Source organism: Myotis davidii, unplaced genomic scaffold (genome assembly GCF_000327345.1).
Source record: "Myotis davidii unplaced genomic scaffold, ASM32734v1 scaffold1334, whole genome shotgun sequence".
NCBI lineage: Eukaryota > Metazoa > Chordata > Mammalia > Chiroptera > Vespertilionidae > Myotis > Myotis davidii.
Window position 1 is genome coordinate 216457 of NW_006285046.1, and position 14334 is coordinate 230790.

Below are 14334 nucleotides of genomic sequence, written 5' to 3' on the forward strand. Positions count from 1 at the left end.
CCGCGGACCCCAGGGCCGGGAGGCCAGGCCGCTAGAGACGAATTAAGAGGAACCGTGGGCACCTGGCCGGTGCGGGACGGGTGCGAGGGACCCAGCTCTGTCCCTGGAGCGGGGCAGCCACGGGACCCAGGGGTGGTTTAGACAAAGAGCAAGCAGGATAGCCAGCCGGAGGTACAAGCTCGGGCACCGAGCTCCCGCGTGCGTCCTCTGGGCTGCCATAGCGGGCTACTGCAGACCGGGTGACATGGGCAACAGACATCATGTTCGCGCAGTCCTGGAGGCTGAAGTCCAAGATGAAGGAGCGGGCAAGGTTGGTTTCTCCGACCACTTCAAGGCCTCTCTGCTTAGCTTGGAAGTGGCAGCTTCTTCCCTGTGTCCTCACACGGTCTTCCCTCTGTAGCCCATGTAGCCCAGATGCCTGTGTGTGTCACATGCCCTCTTCCTTACACACACACACAACACCTGTCAAGCCCGGCACCGGTGGCTCAGTGGTTGAGCATGACCAGGAGGTCACTGGTTTGATTCCCTGTCAGGGCACATGCCCAGGATGTGGGCTCATCCCCAGTAAGGCGTGTAGGAGGCAACCAATCAAAGATTCTCTCTCATCATTGATGTTTCTACCCCTTTCTCTCTCTCTCTCTCCCTCTCCCTTTCGCTCTCTGAAATCAATAAAAATACATATTAAAAAAAATATATGCCAGTCAAGCCCTGGCGGGTGTGGCTCAGTGCTTAGGTCATGGGTTCAATTGGGGGGAGGGAGAGTGCATTCAGGTGGCAAACAATGTGTCTCTCTCACATCTATGTTTCTCTCTTGTTTCTACCCCTTTCTCTCTCTCTCTCTCCCTCTCCCTTTCGCTCTCTGAAATCAATAAAAATACATATTAAAAAAAATATATGCCAGTCAAGCCCTGGCGGGTGTGGCTCAGTGCTTAGGTCATGGGTTCAATTGGGGGGAGGGAGAGTGCATTCAGGTGGCAAACAATGTGTCTCTCTCACATCTATGTTTCTCTCTCCCTCCCTCTCCTCAGTCAGATAAGGATCCACCCTAATGGCCTCATTTAGCCTTACTCACCTCTGTGAAAGCCCTGCCTTCAAATACAGTCACATTCTGAGGTCCTGGGGTGGGGGGGTTGGGAGAGCACAATTCAGTCTGTTACAGATCCCACCCTCCTCCTGGGTGTTTCCCCTCCACTCTCACTACTGCCACACTGCCAACGCCTCTGGCAGCAGCTGTGTGGGTTCCTCCCCACGCCAAGTAATTCTCTGACACCAGCTCAGTGTCCTAAAACTCACTTCCAACACTAACCAGAGTTAGAACATACCCCACAGGCTAAGGGCTCAGTCCCAGGAGACTTCCCCCATTTTCAGATGCCAATTGCAGACAGTGGGACCAAGTTTACCCATAATTTCTATTGACTTGACTACAACACGTAAGTTCCTATGACCACCACACATTATTTGCTAGAACAGCTCACAGAACTCAGGGAAATATAATAAAAGATACAGTCCTAACCGGTTTGGCCCAGTGGATAGAGCGTTGGCCTGCGGACTCAAGGGTCCCAGGTTTGATTCCTGTCAAGGGCATGTACCTTGGTTGTGGGCACATACCCAGTTGGGGGGTGTGCAGGAGGCAGTTGATAGTTTCTCTCTCATCGATGTTTCTAATTCTATCCCTCTCCCTTCCTCTCTGTAAAAAATTAATAAAATCTATTTTAAAAATAATAAAATATACAGATAAACAGCCAGACACATCGGGTGAGATCTGGAAGGGTCCCAACCCAGCACAAGAGCTACTGTCCATGTAGAGTTGGGGCACCACCCTCCCGACATGTCAAGGCTCACCAACCCTGAAGCTCTCTGAACCCCATACTTCTGGGATTTTTATGGTGGCTCATCGCATCGGCATGACCAGTTACTAACTCAATCTCCAGTCCCTCTCCCCTTCCTGAAACGTGAGCTGTGGGGCTCAAAGTTCCAAGATGCTAAATCATGGTCTTCTGGGTGGCCAGCCCCCATCCCAGAGGTATCAGGAGCCCCCTCAAAGTCGCCTCATTAGAACAAAAGACACTCCTCTATGACCCAGGAGATCCCAAGGGATTTAGAGCCAGCCCTATGTCAGGAACTGTGGGGAGAGACCAAATAGAGCCAAAGATGCCCTTAGTGCTCTCATCACTTAGGAAATTAAAAGGGTTTTAGGAAGTCTGTGCCAGGAACTAGGAGCAGAGACCAATACATATATTTTCTATTATTTCACAGCCCACCCCCTGGCCTCTGGCCACAGAACACTGACAGCAAAATGATGTACGACTCAAAAGATATTGGCACATTGCTAGAACCCACACAGTCATTCGTATTCGTTTCAGTTAGTCATCATGTCATATGAAAACGTCCCCCAGAACGAGGCCTCTCAGGTTTGCAGGCTTCCATTCAACCTAGCAAAAGCCGGGGTTCCAAAAGCAGAGTGGTCCCAGCAAACATGGGTACAGCCTCTCAGGTATCTGATATGCTCGTGCCAAGACACGCTATCATCTCTTGCTCTGAGCTTCTTTCGAAGTTTTAATGTAACACTGGTCTCTCATTACATAACCCATTAGTTCATAACTTTTCCCTTAGCTCAGCGGATCTCAACCTGTGGGTCGCGACCCCTTTGGCGGTCGAACGACCCTCTCACAGGGGTCGCCTAAGACCATCCTGCATATCAGATATTTACATGACGATTCATCACAGTAGCAACATGACAGTTTTGAAGTAGCAACGAAAATAATTTTATGGTTGGGTCACAACATGAGGAACTGTATTTAAAGGGCCAGAAGGTTGAGACCCACTGCCTTAGCTGCTGTTTCTCCTCTTTATTTATGCCCAGACTCTTACACTGTTGGAAGAGACATCAGGTCTGGCCGTTGTGCTGGCCTAGATTGCAGCAGCAACACTAGTCTCGCAAGTGCCTCCCCTTCAACCCACTCCCGTTCACGTGGGGTGAGGTTACACCGGTGCAGACCTTGTGAGCTGTTCCTATCACCAGGTATGCAGCTGCATTCACTGTGAACACCAGTTTTTGGCAGGTGGAGCAGATGAAGACACATCTTGCTCCACCAGGCCCTTAGGATTTCTCTCATAAGGTTTAAAATATAGTTGCAAACTCTTATTGAGGAATCATTGCTGTTTCAGGCACTTGCATTTGCAGCCCTGGTTATACGACCACTGAATCGGGTATGAAAAAACAGTTAAGGTGATGTGGGGAAGAAGAAAGAAAAAGGTTGAGTCGTTATACCACCATCTTCTCCTCTTGGGAAGAATGGCAGTGTCTTACCAGCATAATTCTCCCCCCGCTCCCCCCAGATCAAGTGGGGAAACCCCTTTAGCCCCACTCATGTTCCTATTGCCTCCCTCGGTCATACACACACATGCTGAGTGTGAGCACACACTCATGAAGGTGTGTAAGCCTTTATCTCCTTTCATTTTAGACAATAAATGTCTCGATTGCCCCTTCCAATTCTCTATCAAATAGAACTCTGAGAAGGACATCTCTGCCCATTGCTGGACATCAGGGCTATAAAGTGTGGTCCTTGGCCTGAAGAAACGACAATTGGCCATAATAATCAGTGCACTCTCTTCTGTTCTGTTCTGTTGTTGTTGTTGTTAATCCTCCCCCAAGGATATTTTTCCATTGATTTTCAGAGAGAGTGGAAGGGAGAGGGAGAGACAGAGAGAGAAACATCGATGTCAGAAAGACACATCGATTGGTAACCTCCCATACACGCCCACCAGGGGTAGGCATTGAGCCTGCAACAGAGGTATGTGCCCTTGACCGGAATCGAACCCGGGACTCTTCAGTCCACAGCTGACGCTCTATCCACTAAGCCAAACCAGCTAGGGCTGTTCTGGTGCGTGTGTGTTTTAATAACATCTGAGCATTTGCATCTATCGCTGAGTAAGCACAGCCCAGTCCAGACGCAGTGTCTGTTCGGACCAGGACCCATCTTTAGCTCACTCGGGCTACCAGCATCACTCTGACTCGCCAGCTATGATCAAAGCCTTTGCCCCAGGGAATTTGCCCCAGAGCCACTGCCGTCTTCCTGTACGCTCAGTTTATGGTGAGCACACAGAGGTATCTGCTGGCTGATTCTAATCGTCTTCAAGTCTGGAATGGGGTTCTTCAGGTGGACATCTGCATGTCCTACTTTATTCACTCCGCAAGTTCCCACAGGGATCTCCACGGGGACCAAGTTTCCACTGCCCTCCTGCCTGCTCAGATGGCCAGGCCCTTGGTCACTACCCATGAGTTGGTAGAAACAAAAACAGGGAATTTTCCTGTTCAGTTCTTCCATCACTGCTGGGAAAACAGCATGCGAGTCAGCCCACTGAACTGCTCTGTCTTTACCTTCTCTGATCAGAGTACTGGCCTTCCAACCAGGATATTGTCCATTCACCAGGGAACTGCCGGCCACAAACCAAGCAGCTCTTTGTTGGTCAGTTAAGGGCTACGTATAGGGCACTGCCCACATGACAATTGAAGCCCGGAGCTCCTCACTCCATTCCAAAGTTGGTTGTAGGGGGGAAAGGTTCCCTGCTTGCGGGTATGTCTTTGTGTTCCCAGCAGCATGAGCCTGTATAAACCATTTCCATTTCATTATCAAACACTTCTGGGCGCTGCAGTACCCAGTAGAGCATTTCTCTGACATCACCCAAGACACTGTGGGTAGCTCAGGTTTCAAGATCACTTTATGTCCTTCAGTCTATGAGTAGCTTCGATTTATGTCTGATAGCACGGTAGTCAACACCCCCAAAATGAAAATTCTCTTGTCCAACGTACCAGTAGTCGTCACTAGTAGGTGCTCATGGGGTGTTGTAACAGCCTAGCCCGCACTCCACTTGGGTTATGGCACAGAGACAGCTTCTCTTCCACACTTTGTGGGCCCAGGCAGTTGCACAGCTGTCCATTCAGCATGTCCAATTAACGTGGCCAGAAGGGCGCATTTACAAGCCTGTTTAACAAGACTAGGTAGGGAAATGTTCCCGGTTAGATACAATGTCCACCCCGTAACACAATCAGGTAAGAGACACGACTTCCATAAAGCCTGCTCAAACGTACCAATTCTCCTGCTAACTTTTACCTGAATTCCATCAACCCTCACATTTCTAACTGTAGGACCTATTGGGATTTATCAACTGGTCTTGGTTTTACAATAGTAGGTGGGGGAAGTGTGCCCCAGTAGGACATGATATCCATTCCCATAAAACATTAGTAAAAGAAGATACAACTTCTTTACATAAAGCCTCTTTACATATTCCAACTTTCATAATCTTATAGACGCTTATATTTTACATCTCAATCTAATTATAGTCCCAGTCATGGCTTCACCAATGGGTTTGGTACCACAGTGTTTGGGGCTCCTGTATCAAGTAGCCCTGGGAACTTTTCTTCTTCACTCCCTGACCAATTAACCCACTCTTCTGCAAAAGGCCTTGGAGTAGAGAATTCTGGGAAGATGGTGGAGTAGGAAGCACTAGGAATCTGTCTCCCCACCTGGACAGAATCTGTCTGATGGAACTGTTATGGAACTCTGAACATTTACAACTTCTGGGGGAAGGATTGGACAGTAAATTGTGGTAAATTGTATGTCTTAACGTAGTAGCAGCTACTCAAAGCACACACACAGCCATGTGGCATGTTTACCGGAGCAGCTAGCACACAGTTTTCAAGAACTTCTCAAAATGTCAGTACTACCCAAAGCAATCTACAGATTTGATGCAATTCCTATTAAAATCCCAATGATGTTTTTGCAGAATAGAAAAACTCATCCTAAAATTCATATGGAATCTCAAGGGACCCCAAATAGCCAAAACGATCTTGAAAAAAAAGGAACAAAACTGGAAGACTCACACTTATGAATTTTAAAACATACTACAAAGCTACAGTAATCAAAACAGTGTGATACTGGCATAAAGATAGACATATAGACCAATGGTATAAATAGAGAGGCCAAAAATACACCCTCACATATACAGTAAAATAGTTTTGATAAGGATGTTAGACCATTAAATGGAGAAAAGATAGTTTTTTCAATAAACGGTTCTGGGAACCTTGGTCAATGTGGCTCAGCTCGTTGGGCGTGGTCCTGTGTACCAGGAGGTTGTCAGTTGGATTCCCTGACAAGTGCCCAGTAGGGAGCATGTAGGAGGCAGCCGATTGAAGTTGCACTCTCACACTGATGTTTCTCTCTCTCCCCTCCCCATTTCTCTCTAAAAATCAATAAGCTATTCTTTTAAAAAATAAATAAAATAAATGGTTCTGGGAAAATTGGATGACACATGCAAAAGAATGAAATTGGATCCTTACCTATCACCATATACAAAAATTAACTCAAAATGGATCAAGGACCTAATGTAAGACCTAAAACAATTAAACTCTTTGAAGAAAACAGGCCAAAAACTTCACAGCATTGGATTTGGCAGTGATTTCTTGAATATGATCCCAAAGGCACAGGTAACAAAACAAAAATTAGACAAATTTGACTTCACAAGAAATTTAAAATTTTGTACATTGACAATATCCATGGGGTAAAAAGGCAACCCACAGGATGGGAAAAATATTTTCAAATCATATCTCTGATAAGGGATTAATATCCAGAATATATAAAGAATTCCTAAAACTCAACAAGAAAACAACCCAACTTAAAAATGGGACTTGAATGGATATTTCTCCAAGGAAGATACACAAATGGCCAAGAAGCACATGAAAATGTGCTCAACATCACTAATCATTAGTGTTTCCTCTTTGTTTCACTCCCATCAATATTTGCTTAATTTGTCCTATTTCTTTAGTAACTTTTAAAATTTCCACTCTGCTAAGGCCAATCTGTTGATTCTCTCCTCTGCCTTTCCCCCATTTTCTTGTTAATTAACCTAATATTTGTATTAGTAGTAAGACCCATGAAGGAAAGCAGAGAGAGCAAATTCTATATCTTCCTGAACTGCCCTTCAGGTTTGTAACAGTACGATGACATGGGATGCCTATGCAGCAGGGTGCCCGTAACCACAGCATTTGCCATGACCTGGGTACTGAACATGTTCACTGGGGAAGCCAGTCCCACACGGCTTGCACACAGAGCATTTCAGCTGTGGCGCTCCACGTGGCATTGATGGGAAATGGGCAGTACACCTTCTCAGGGTGTACTGCCTCTTTTTTATTAGTTTTATTAGTTTACCTCTTTTTTATTAGTTTGCTTGGGAATAACTTCTTGTGTGTCTGGATCGGGAGAGCCATCTGTGATAGCTCCATAGGATAGGAGCTTGTCCTGTACTGACAAACATGCTCTTCCACTCTCTTTGCAGCATCAAAACCAGGGGCACGGCCTCCAAATTGGTTACTCTCACACTGCATTTCAGTAAAGTTCTTCAGGGAAGCTGCTGATACTGATCTACCCTCTGGTTTCTGTAGTTTCCTGGTTTTGCCCTTCCCTGATGTTGACTACCTTCTTGGTGACCACAGATCTTAGAGGTTCTTTCTGTGCTTCCTGCACAATTTCCACCTTGAGCAGCAGCTGTGACTAAAGTCTGAGCTTGTCCTAGTGTCAAGGTCCAACCCCACACTCTTTTTTAAAAAATATATTTTATTGACTTTTTACAGAGAGGAAGGGAGAGGGATAGAGAGTTAGATGAGAGAGAAACATCGATCAGCCGCCTCCTGCACACCCCCTACTGGGGATGTGCCCACAACCCAGGTGCATGCCCTTGACCAGAATCGAACCTGGGACCCTCCAGTCTGCAGGCCGACGCTCTATCCACTGAGCCAAACCGGCTAGGGCCCAAACTCTTTTTAAATTGCCCCCCATATGCATACAGACTGGGGACTGAGCCCACAACCTGGGTATGTGCCCTGACGGGGAATCGAACCCACGACCTTTTGGTGCATGGGATGAGCCACACCAGCCAGGGCTTACCTCTTTTTTATTAGCTTGCATGTCCTTATCCATCCAGCTCCTCGGGGGAAGACTCATTTCTAAATTCTGTTGGTAAATTTGCCTTTGGCAACTGAGCACAACCCAGCTGTTGCTCCCTCCATCCACGGGTAACCATGTGGCCGCTAGGAATCAAAGGCTCCTTCTTTCCATCCTTTCTCTCTCCAACCCATATGTTTCTATGAACCAGTGCCGTACTAGCAATTCCCACTTTTCTCATGCCAATGGTAACGAGAACCTCATTTCTTGTAGCACAAGTGTTTTAAGAGTCCTGGGCCAGGAAATGGGGCCAGAGACCAATATAAATATATATTTTCTCTCTATTATCTCACACCATGTTTGTCATCAGATTGACAAAAATTACAACGTCTGGTGATGCCAAGTATTGGGCAGGTATAGGCCAGATGAAATCCACACTGTGCTGACAGGAGTGTATTTTGTTGCTCCACAATGGAATCAACCCTCCCCACAAAATTTGGTTCAGATGTGGAGACTGATGAGGCCACTCGCACCAAGAGAATATGATGGGCTGGATCACTCACACGACAGGTTTTCGTGGGGAGCAGGGCTTGTCTGAAATGTCTTGAAAAGGCAAAGAGGGGCTTTGATGGTGGTTAGGGAGGGAGCTGGGCTGAGGGCCCCTCCACACTGCCAGGGCTTTCCCAATTTCAGTTTCCCTCAGCATCAAGGCCTTCTTTCCAGCCTGCCTAGCTGTGCAGCCCAAGGCGAGGGAGGACGCATGGGGCTTTAAGTCTGTTAGCAATCAAACATCAAAAATGGAGTCAGACTCTTTATTACAGAGTGTAAATTAGTACCTACACTTTGGAAACCAGTTTGGCAATATTTAATAAAGCTGAAGAGCGTAGCCTCTGTGGTAGATAAAAGATGGCTGCAATTCTTTGCTACTCCTTCCATTAAGAGATGAAATCTATCCTCTCCCCTTGAGCCAGTGGAATGCCATGGAAGTGATGGTTCTGGGACCTCCAGGCTGCATCTGAAGACTTGCAGCTTCTTGGAACCTCTCTTTGGGGGAAGTCAGTTGCCATGTCAGACGCCTGGGATCATCAAACTGTGAGGAAATCCACGCAGGCCACAGGCAGGGGCTGCGTGGAGAGAGAAACGCTGTTTGGCCCCAGCCCACAGAGCCATTCAGCCCAGGCATCGGACGTGAGAGCAGAGGAACCAACAGATGACTCCAGCCCAGGCCACCACTAACCTGTAACTGCATGAGGTCCCAGCAGCAAGACCCCCCGCAGAACCAGCCAATACTCAGAACCTAATGGTTGCTTAAGTCTCTGAGTTGTGGGATGGTTATTACACAGCAAGAGATCATGGGAACAGCTCTCCCCACGACTCCACTTCTGGATGGATGGTAGCATGAAATGCCCACCAAGGTGCCCATGGAAATATGTGTACAAAGGATGCGCATTAGAATGTTGGGAAAGTGCCCGCAGTGTTCATTGATAGGAGAGTGGAGGCATAAAGTCAGGATAAACATGGGATGAAATGCCATACAGTTATTAGGGACAAACAAAACCCAAATGCATCATCCTGGATAAATCTCAGAAACCTTCTGGAAAACAGCTGCCTTGATTCTTTTAAAAAATTAAAAAGTCAGTGTCGTAAAAGACACATAAGAAGACACAGGGACTACTTTAGATTAAAAAGGACTGAAGAGAAATGACAGCTAGATGCAATATGTGATCTTTGAACTTCTCCTGGATTTAAAAAAAAAAAAATCATTTGAAAAGGGCATTCGTGCCTGGCCAGCATGGCTCAGTGGTTGAGCATCAACCTAGGAACCAGGAGGTCACTGGTTGGATTCCTGGTCAGGGCACATGCCCCAGTTATGAGCTCAGTCCCCAGTAGGGGGTGTGCAGGAGGCAGCCGATCAATGACTTTCTCTTATCATTGATGTTTCTATCTCTCTCTCTTCCTCTCTGAAATCAATAAAAAAAAAAAATCTAAAAATAAAAATAATAAATAAAAAGGGCGTTCCTGTAATAAACAGTAAAAAGATGATTGCATCTACAGCATTTTACCAATGTCCGGTTTGTCACTTGTGATAATAGTATGTGCTTCTGCAGGAGAACATAGGCGTCGTCAGGAGATGCTGAGTAAGAAGCTGAAGCAGCCAATGGTTTAGCAAAATGTGTGCCTGCGTGTGCAGCGAGAGAGAGAGAGAGAGAAAGCAAATGTGGCAAAATGTTCACAACGGTGAGCCTTCGGGGAAGCTATTCATCACGTTCTCCCTGCAGCCTAACTTCAGGTGTGAAGCTTCTCAACCTATTGATGCCACTGAGACATACAACACAGATGTCTCTCAGCAGCATTATGCGAAGCTGACCAAAGACGCTTATCGTGCAGGCACAAAAGACCCCATACCATCTATGATTCTATTCGGAGAGCATTCTGGAAAAGACGACAGTGACAGAAAGCAGATCAGTGATCACCAGAGTCTGGGGTGGCAGGGAAATTGACTGCAGAGGGTGATGAGGAACTTCTGTGGTGATGAAAGCGCTCTGTATCTCTTTGAGGAAGACGCCGCCGTGGCCACTGCAGCGACCTCCGGTCCCCCACCCACTCCCGTCCCTGACTCACGGCTGTTTGCTCTCACAGAACAACAAGTGGGTCAGCGAGCTGCGCCGCAGCCACGGCGTTTAAAGAGGCTGAAAGACACCCACGGAACCAGAGGTGGCGATTCACCGAATCAGAGTTGCCCTCACCAGCCGCAGGGTACAATCTTGGGAGGGGAGTGCTGACTGGATCAGGGGCGAGAGGGAAAAGAATCGCAAACTGTAAGGACCAGTTCCGATGTCTGTCTGCCAAGACTCTGGGAATCACTACAGGAAAAGCACCCCGTGGGGAAGGTTCTAACACTTGGGGTTGTTTTCAGATGAGGATCCACAAGTGGATCATTGACTGACACGGTCCCTCCGAGATTGCTATCAGGTTACTCCCACCAGCATTGAGCCAGGAGGCAAGGTTAAAGTCACCACTGCACATGTTCAAATCAGCCTTTTAAATAAATTGGCTATTAGCTGTTTTTTAAAATATATATATATATACACTGAGCCAAACCGACAAGGGCTATCAGGGCTGTTTTTTTTAAAAAATGTGTTCCATATCATGATTGTGGTGGCAGTTACGTAACTGCATATACTTCTCAAAAGCTCAACAAACGAAACTCTTAAAATTGCTTAACTTTATTATATAAAAATTATTCCTTGGCCGAGACCGGTTTGGCTCAGTGGATGGAGCGTCGGCCTGCGGACTGGGGGGTCCCAGGTTCGATTCCGGTCAAGGGCATGTACCTGGGTTGCGGGCACATCCCCAGTGGAAGATGTGCAGGAGGCAGCTACTCGATGTTTCTCTCTCATCGATGTTTCTAACTCTCTATCTCTCTTCCTTCCTCTCTGTAAAAAATCAATAAAATATATATTTTTTAAAAAAAAATTATTCCTTGGAGTAGGTTGAATTGTGTCTCCAAAAAATAGAAGTCCAAGTCCTAACCTCCAGCTCCCGAGAATGTGACGTTATTTAAAAAGAGGGTCTTTGCCGGCGTCATCCCGTGCACTGAAAGGTTGCCAGTTTGATTCCGGGTCAGGGCACATGCCAGGGTTGCAAGCTGGATCCCCAGTGTGGGGCATGTAAGAGGCAGCCGATGGAAGTCTCACTCTCATATTGATGCTTCTCTTTCTCCCTCTCCCTTCCTCTCTCTCAAAAAAGAAAAAAAAAATCAATAAAAAATACTTTTAAAAAAAGTGGTCTTGACCAGCCAGGTGTGGCTCAGTGGTTGAGTGTTGGCCCAGGAACCAGGAGGTCTCTGGTTCGATTCTGGTCAGGGCATATGCCCAGGTTGCGGTTGCAGGCTGGATCCCCAGTAGGGGCTGGGCAGGAGGCAGCTGATCAATGACTCTCTCTCATCATTGATGTTTCTGTCTCTCTCTCCCTCTCCCTTCCTCTCTGAAATCAATAAATATATATATTTTTAAAAAAGGGGTGGGGGTGTCTTTGCTGATATAAGTTAAGTCTCCAGATGACATCATGCTGGATTTAGGATGGGCCCTAAATCTAATCACTGTGTCCGTATAAGAGAAAGTAGGGAGCCATATGCGACCCAGGGACACCGAGAAGACCAAGGGGAAGTGAAAATGGAGGCAGAGATTGGAGTGATGTGTCTACAAGCCAAGAAATGTCAGGGGTTGCTGGCAGCACCAGTCACTGGGAGAGAGGCATAGAATAGACTTCATCTTAGGAGCATCTGTAAGGAACCAACCCTGCCCACACCTTAATTTTGGTTTGGCCTCTGGAACAAAGAGACAGCAAATTTTTGTTGTTTAGTAATTTGTTACAGCAGCTCTAGAAAACAAATACCTACCTCAATAAAGCTGATTTTTCTTTTTAAGTTGAGAAAAAACAACAACTTGGAAACATCAGGTTAAATGGATAAGGAGCCGCGTAAGGGTCTACCATGTAGGCACAGGCCAACCACTCCACCTCCCCGAGCTGGTTTCCTGCTTGAAGGGTATGAACACATCAAAGTGTTATGAGGATAAAACACATCATAATGTGCGTGGTGAGTCACCGTCGCGGTGAGGCTGAGGATCACTAGCACGGTCTAAGTGCTTGTACTTCAACCTCATTTAATCCTCACAACTCTACGAGGTGGAAGTTGTCACACCCATTTCACAGACGGTGAAACTGAGGGTTGCAGAGATTAATCAGCTGAACGACACAGGCATGCACAGCTGAGAAGTGGCCAAACTGGGATCTGGACTGAGGTTAGACGATGTCGCGCCCAGGAGCCACGCTTCTTTGCTGTCCTGCTTTATTGGCTCATGTTTGGTTTCTGGGTTGAGACCTGTTCCAGCTCCGGGGTGGGCTGTGAGTCTCTTGGGAGCCAGGCCTTGACCATTTCATCTCCAGATGAGCCCAGCCTCCTGCCTGACGGGAGGAGGACTCGGGGAAATGTGGGTGTGGGTGGGTATGGGTTGAACCCATGGTGACCCTGGCATTTAGACGGGGTCAGCCCTGCGAAGTCCACCAGGTTGTCACCACAGATGCCACAGGAGCACATGGCAGCTTTGCTAGGCAATAGAGCTCCCAGACCCTTTTGCAAAGAATTGGCCCTTCTACTCCATAGTGGCAGGAAATCTGTCCCAACCCCAGGGCCCAGGAGTTCCGGCCCCTAAACCACCCCTCCTCTTCTACCCCTGGGACCAGGAGTCTTTGCAGTCATTTTCCCACAAATCAGTAGTCCCAGCTCCCAGCTTCTTATTTTCTAGGATCCAGCAGGCAGCTGATGGATGTTCCCCATGACTCAGGCATCCTCACCCCCGGCCAGAGGGACACAGGACCCCCTGGTACTGACAGGCAAAGCTGGGTATGCACACCTCCACCCACCATCACCTTCAACGGTGTCACGTTGGTAGCCTTGCCTGTAATCAGCTGGGGAGGGAGTATTTACACCACAGACACTGGCAAATGCAACAAATCCAGGCTTTCTTTTCCCCCAGACGCCTGTTGTTAAATGGGTACCAGCACACCGCTGCTCCCAGTCCTCCATTTGTCACTGCTCAGCGGGCCAGGAGTCCCCGTTACAGGAACCCAGGGAGCCCTGGAAGTTTGAGGAGACTTGAGACGAGCCACCAGGCCACAGCTAGGACATCACCTACATGCCCAGGCTGCCCTGGGCTGGACCGTGGAACCCAGCCCTGGATCCTCCAGTCTCCATTCGAAGGTCTCTGTCCCTGACTAGAGAGCACAGGGCCCAGCTCTACGCAGCCTGGGAACTGAGAGCGCCAAGCTGGGAGCCACACAGGCAAGTCCCTCTCGCTGTCCTCCCCTGCAGCACGGAAGTCAGTGTGAGAGCACCACCCTAAAGTCACACTGCTGCAGGTCACGTGCAAGGCCTGTCCATGTGACCCAAGCAAGTCAGACCCTGCCTGCGCCTCAGCATCCTCATCAATAAGATGGAGATAATAGCAGTTCCTGTTTCATTAGGATGTCACAAAAGTAAATAAGTTGTGCATTTGCGCCTAAAAAGAGCTGACTTAGCAGAGTGCTTCATGTGTGTTAGATTTGTTATTATAATTGTTAATGATTTCCCATCCCAAACCACAATGAGCTATCGACTCACACTTGTCAGAATGGCTATCATCAATACATCAGATGCCAGGAGCCGGTCCATCCTTGCTGTTTCAAGGGACCTGGCAGATGTGGCATACTGTTCTTAATATGTTTGCTCACCTTCTTGGCACTGTGTGTTTTAACCCAGGTCACCTCTCTGAGAAAGGTTGTTTCCCCAGGTAGGGATTTTCCCCTGAAGTTAGGGAGGGAATAAAACCTCTTAACCCCTTCCCCAGCAGAA

General features: G+C 47.6%; 1 protein-coding gene across 1 annotated transcript in view; it reads right to left on the reverse strand.

The window, feature by feature from the left end:
- The window catches only part of MMP25 (matrix metallopeptidase 25), a 12360-nt gene extending 12098 nt beyond the window's left edge, over positions 1-262 (reverse strand). The window contains exon 1 of the mRNA XM_015558531.1: positions 199-262. Coding sequence (XP_015414017.1) covers positions 199-262 — 64 coding nt within the window. The remainder of the gene's footprint in view (positions 1-198) is intronic.
- Positions 263-14334: the final 14072 nt, after the last annotated feature.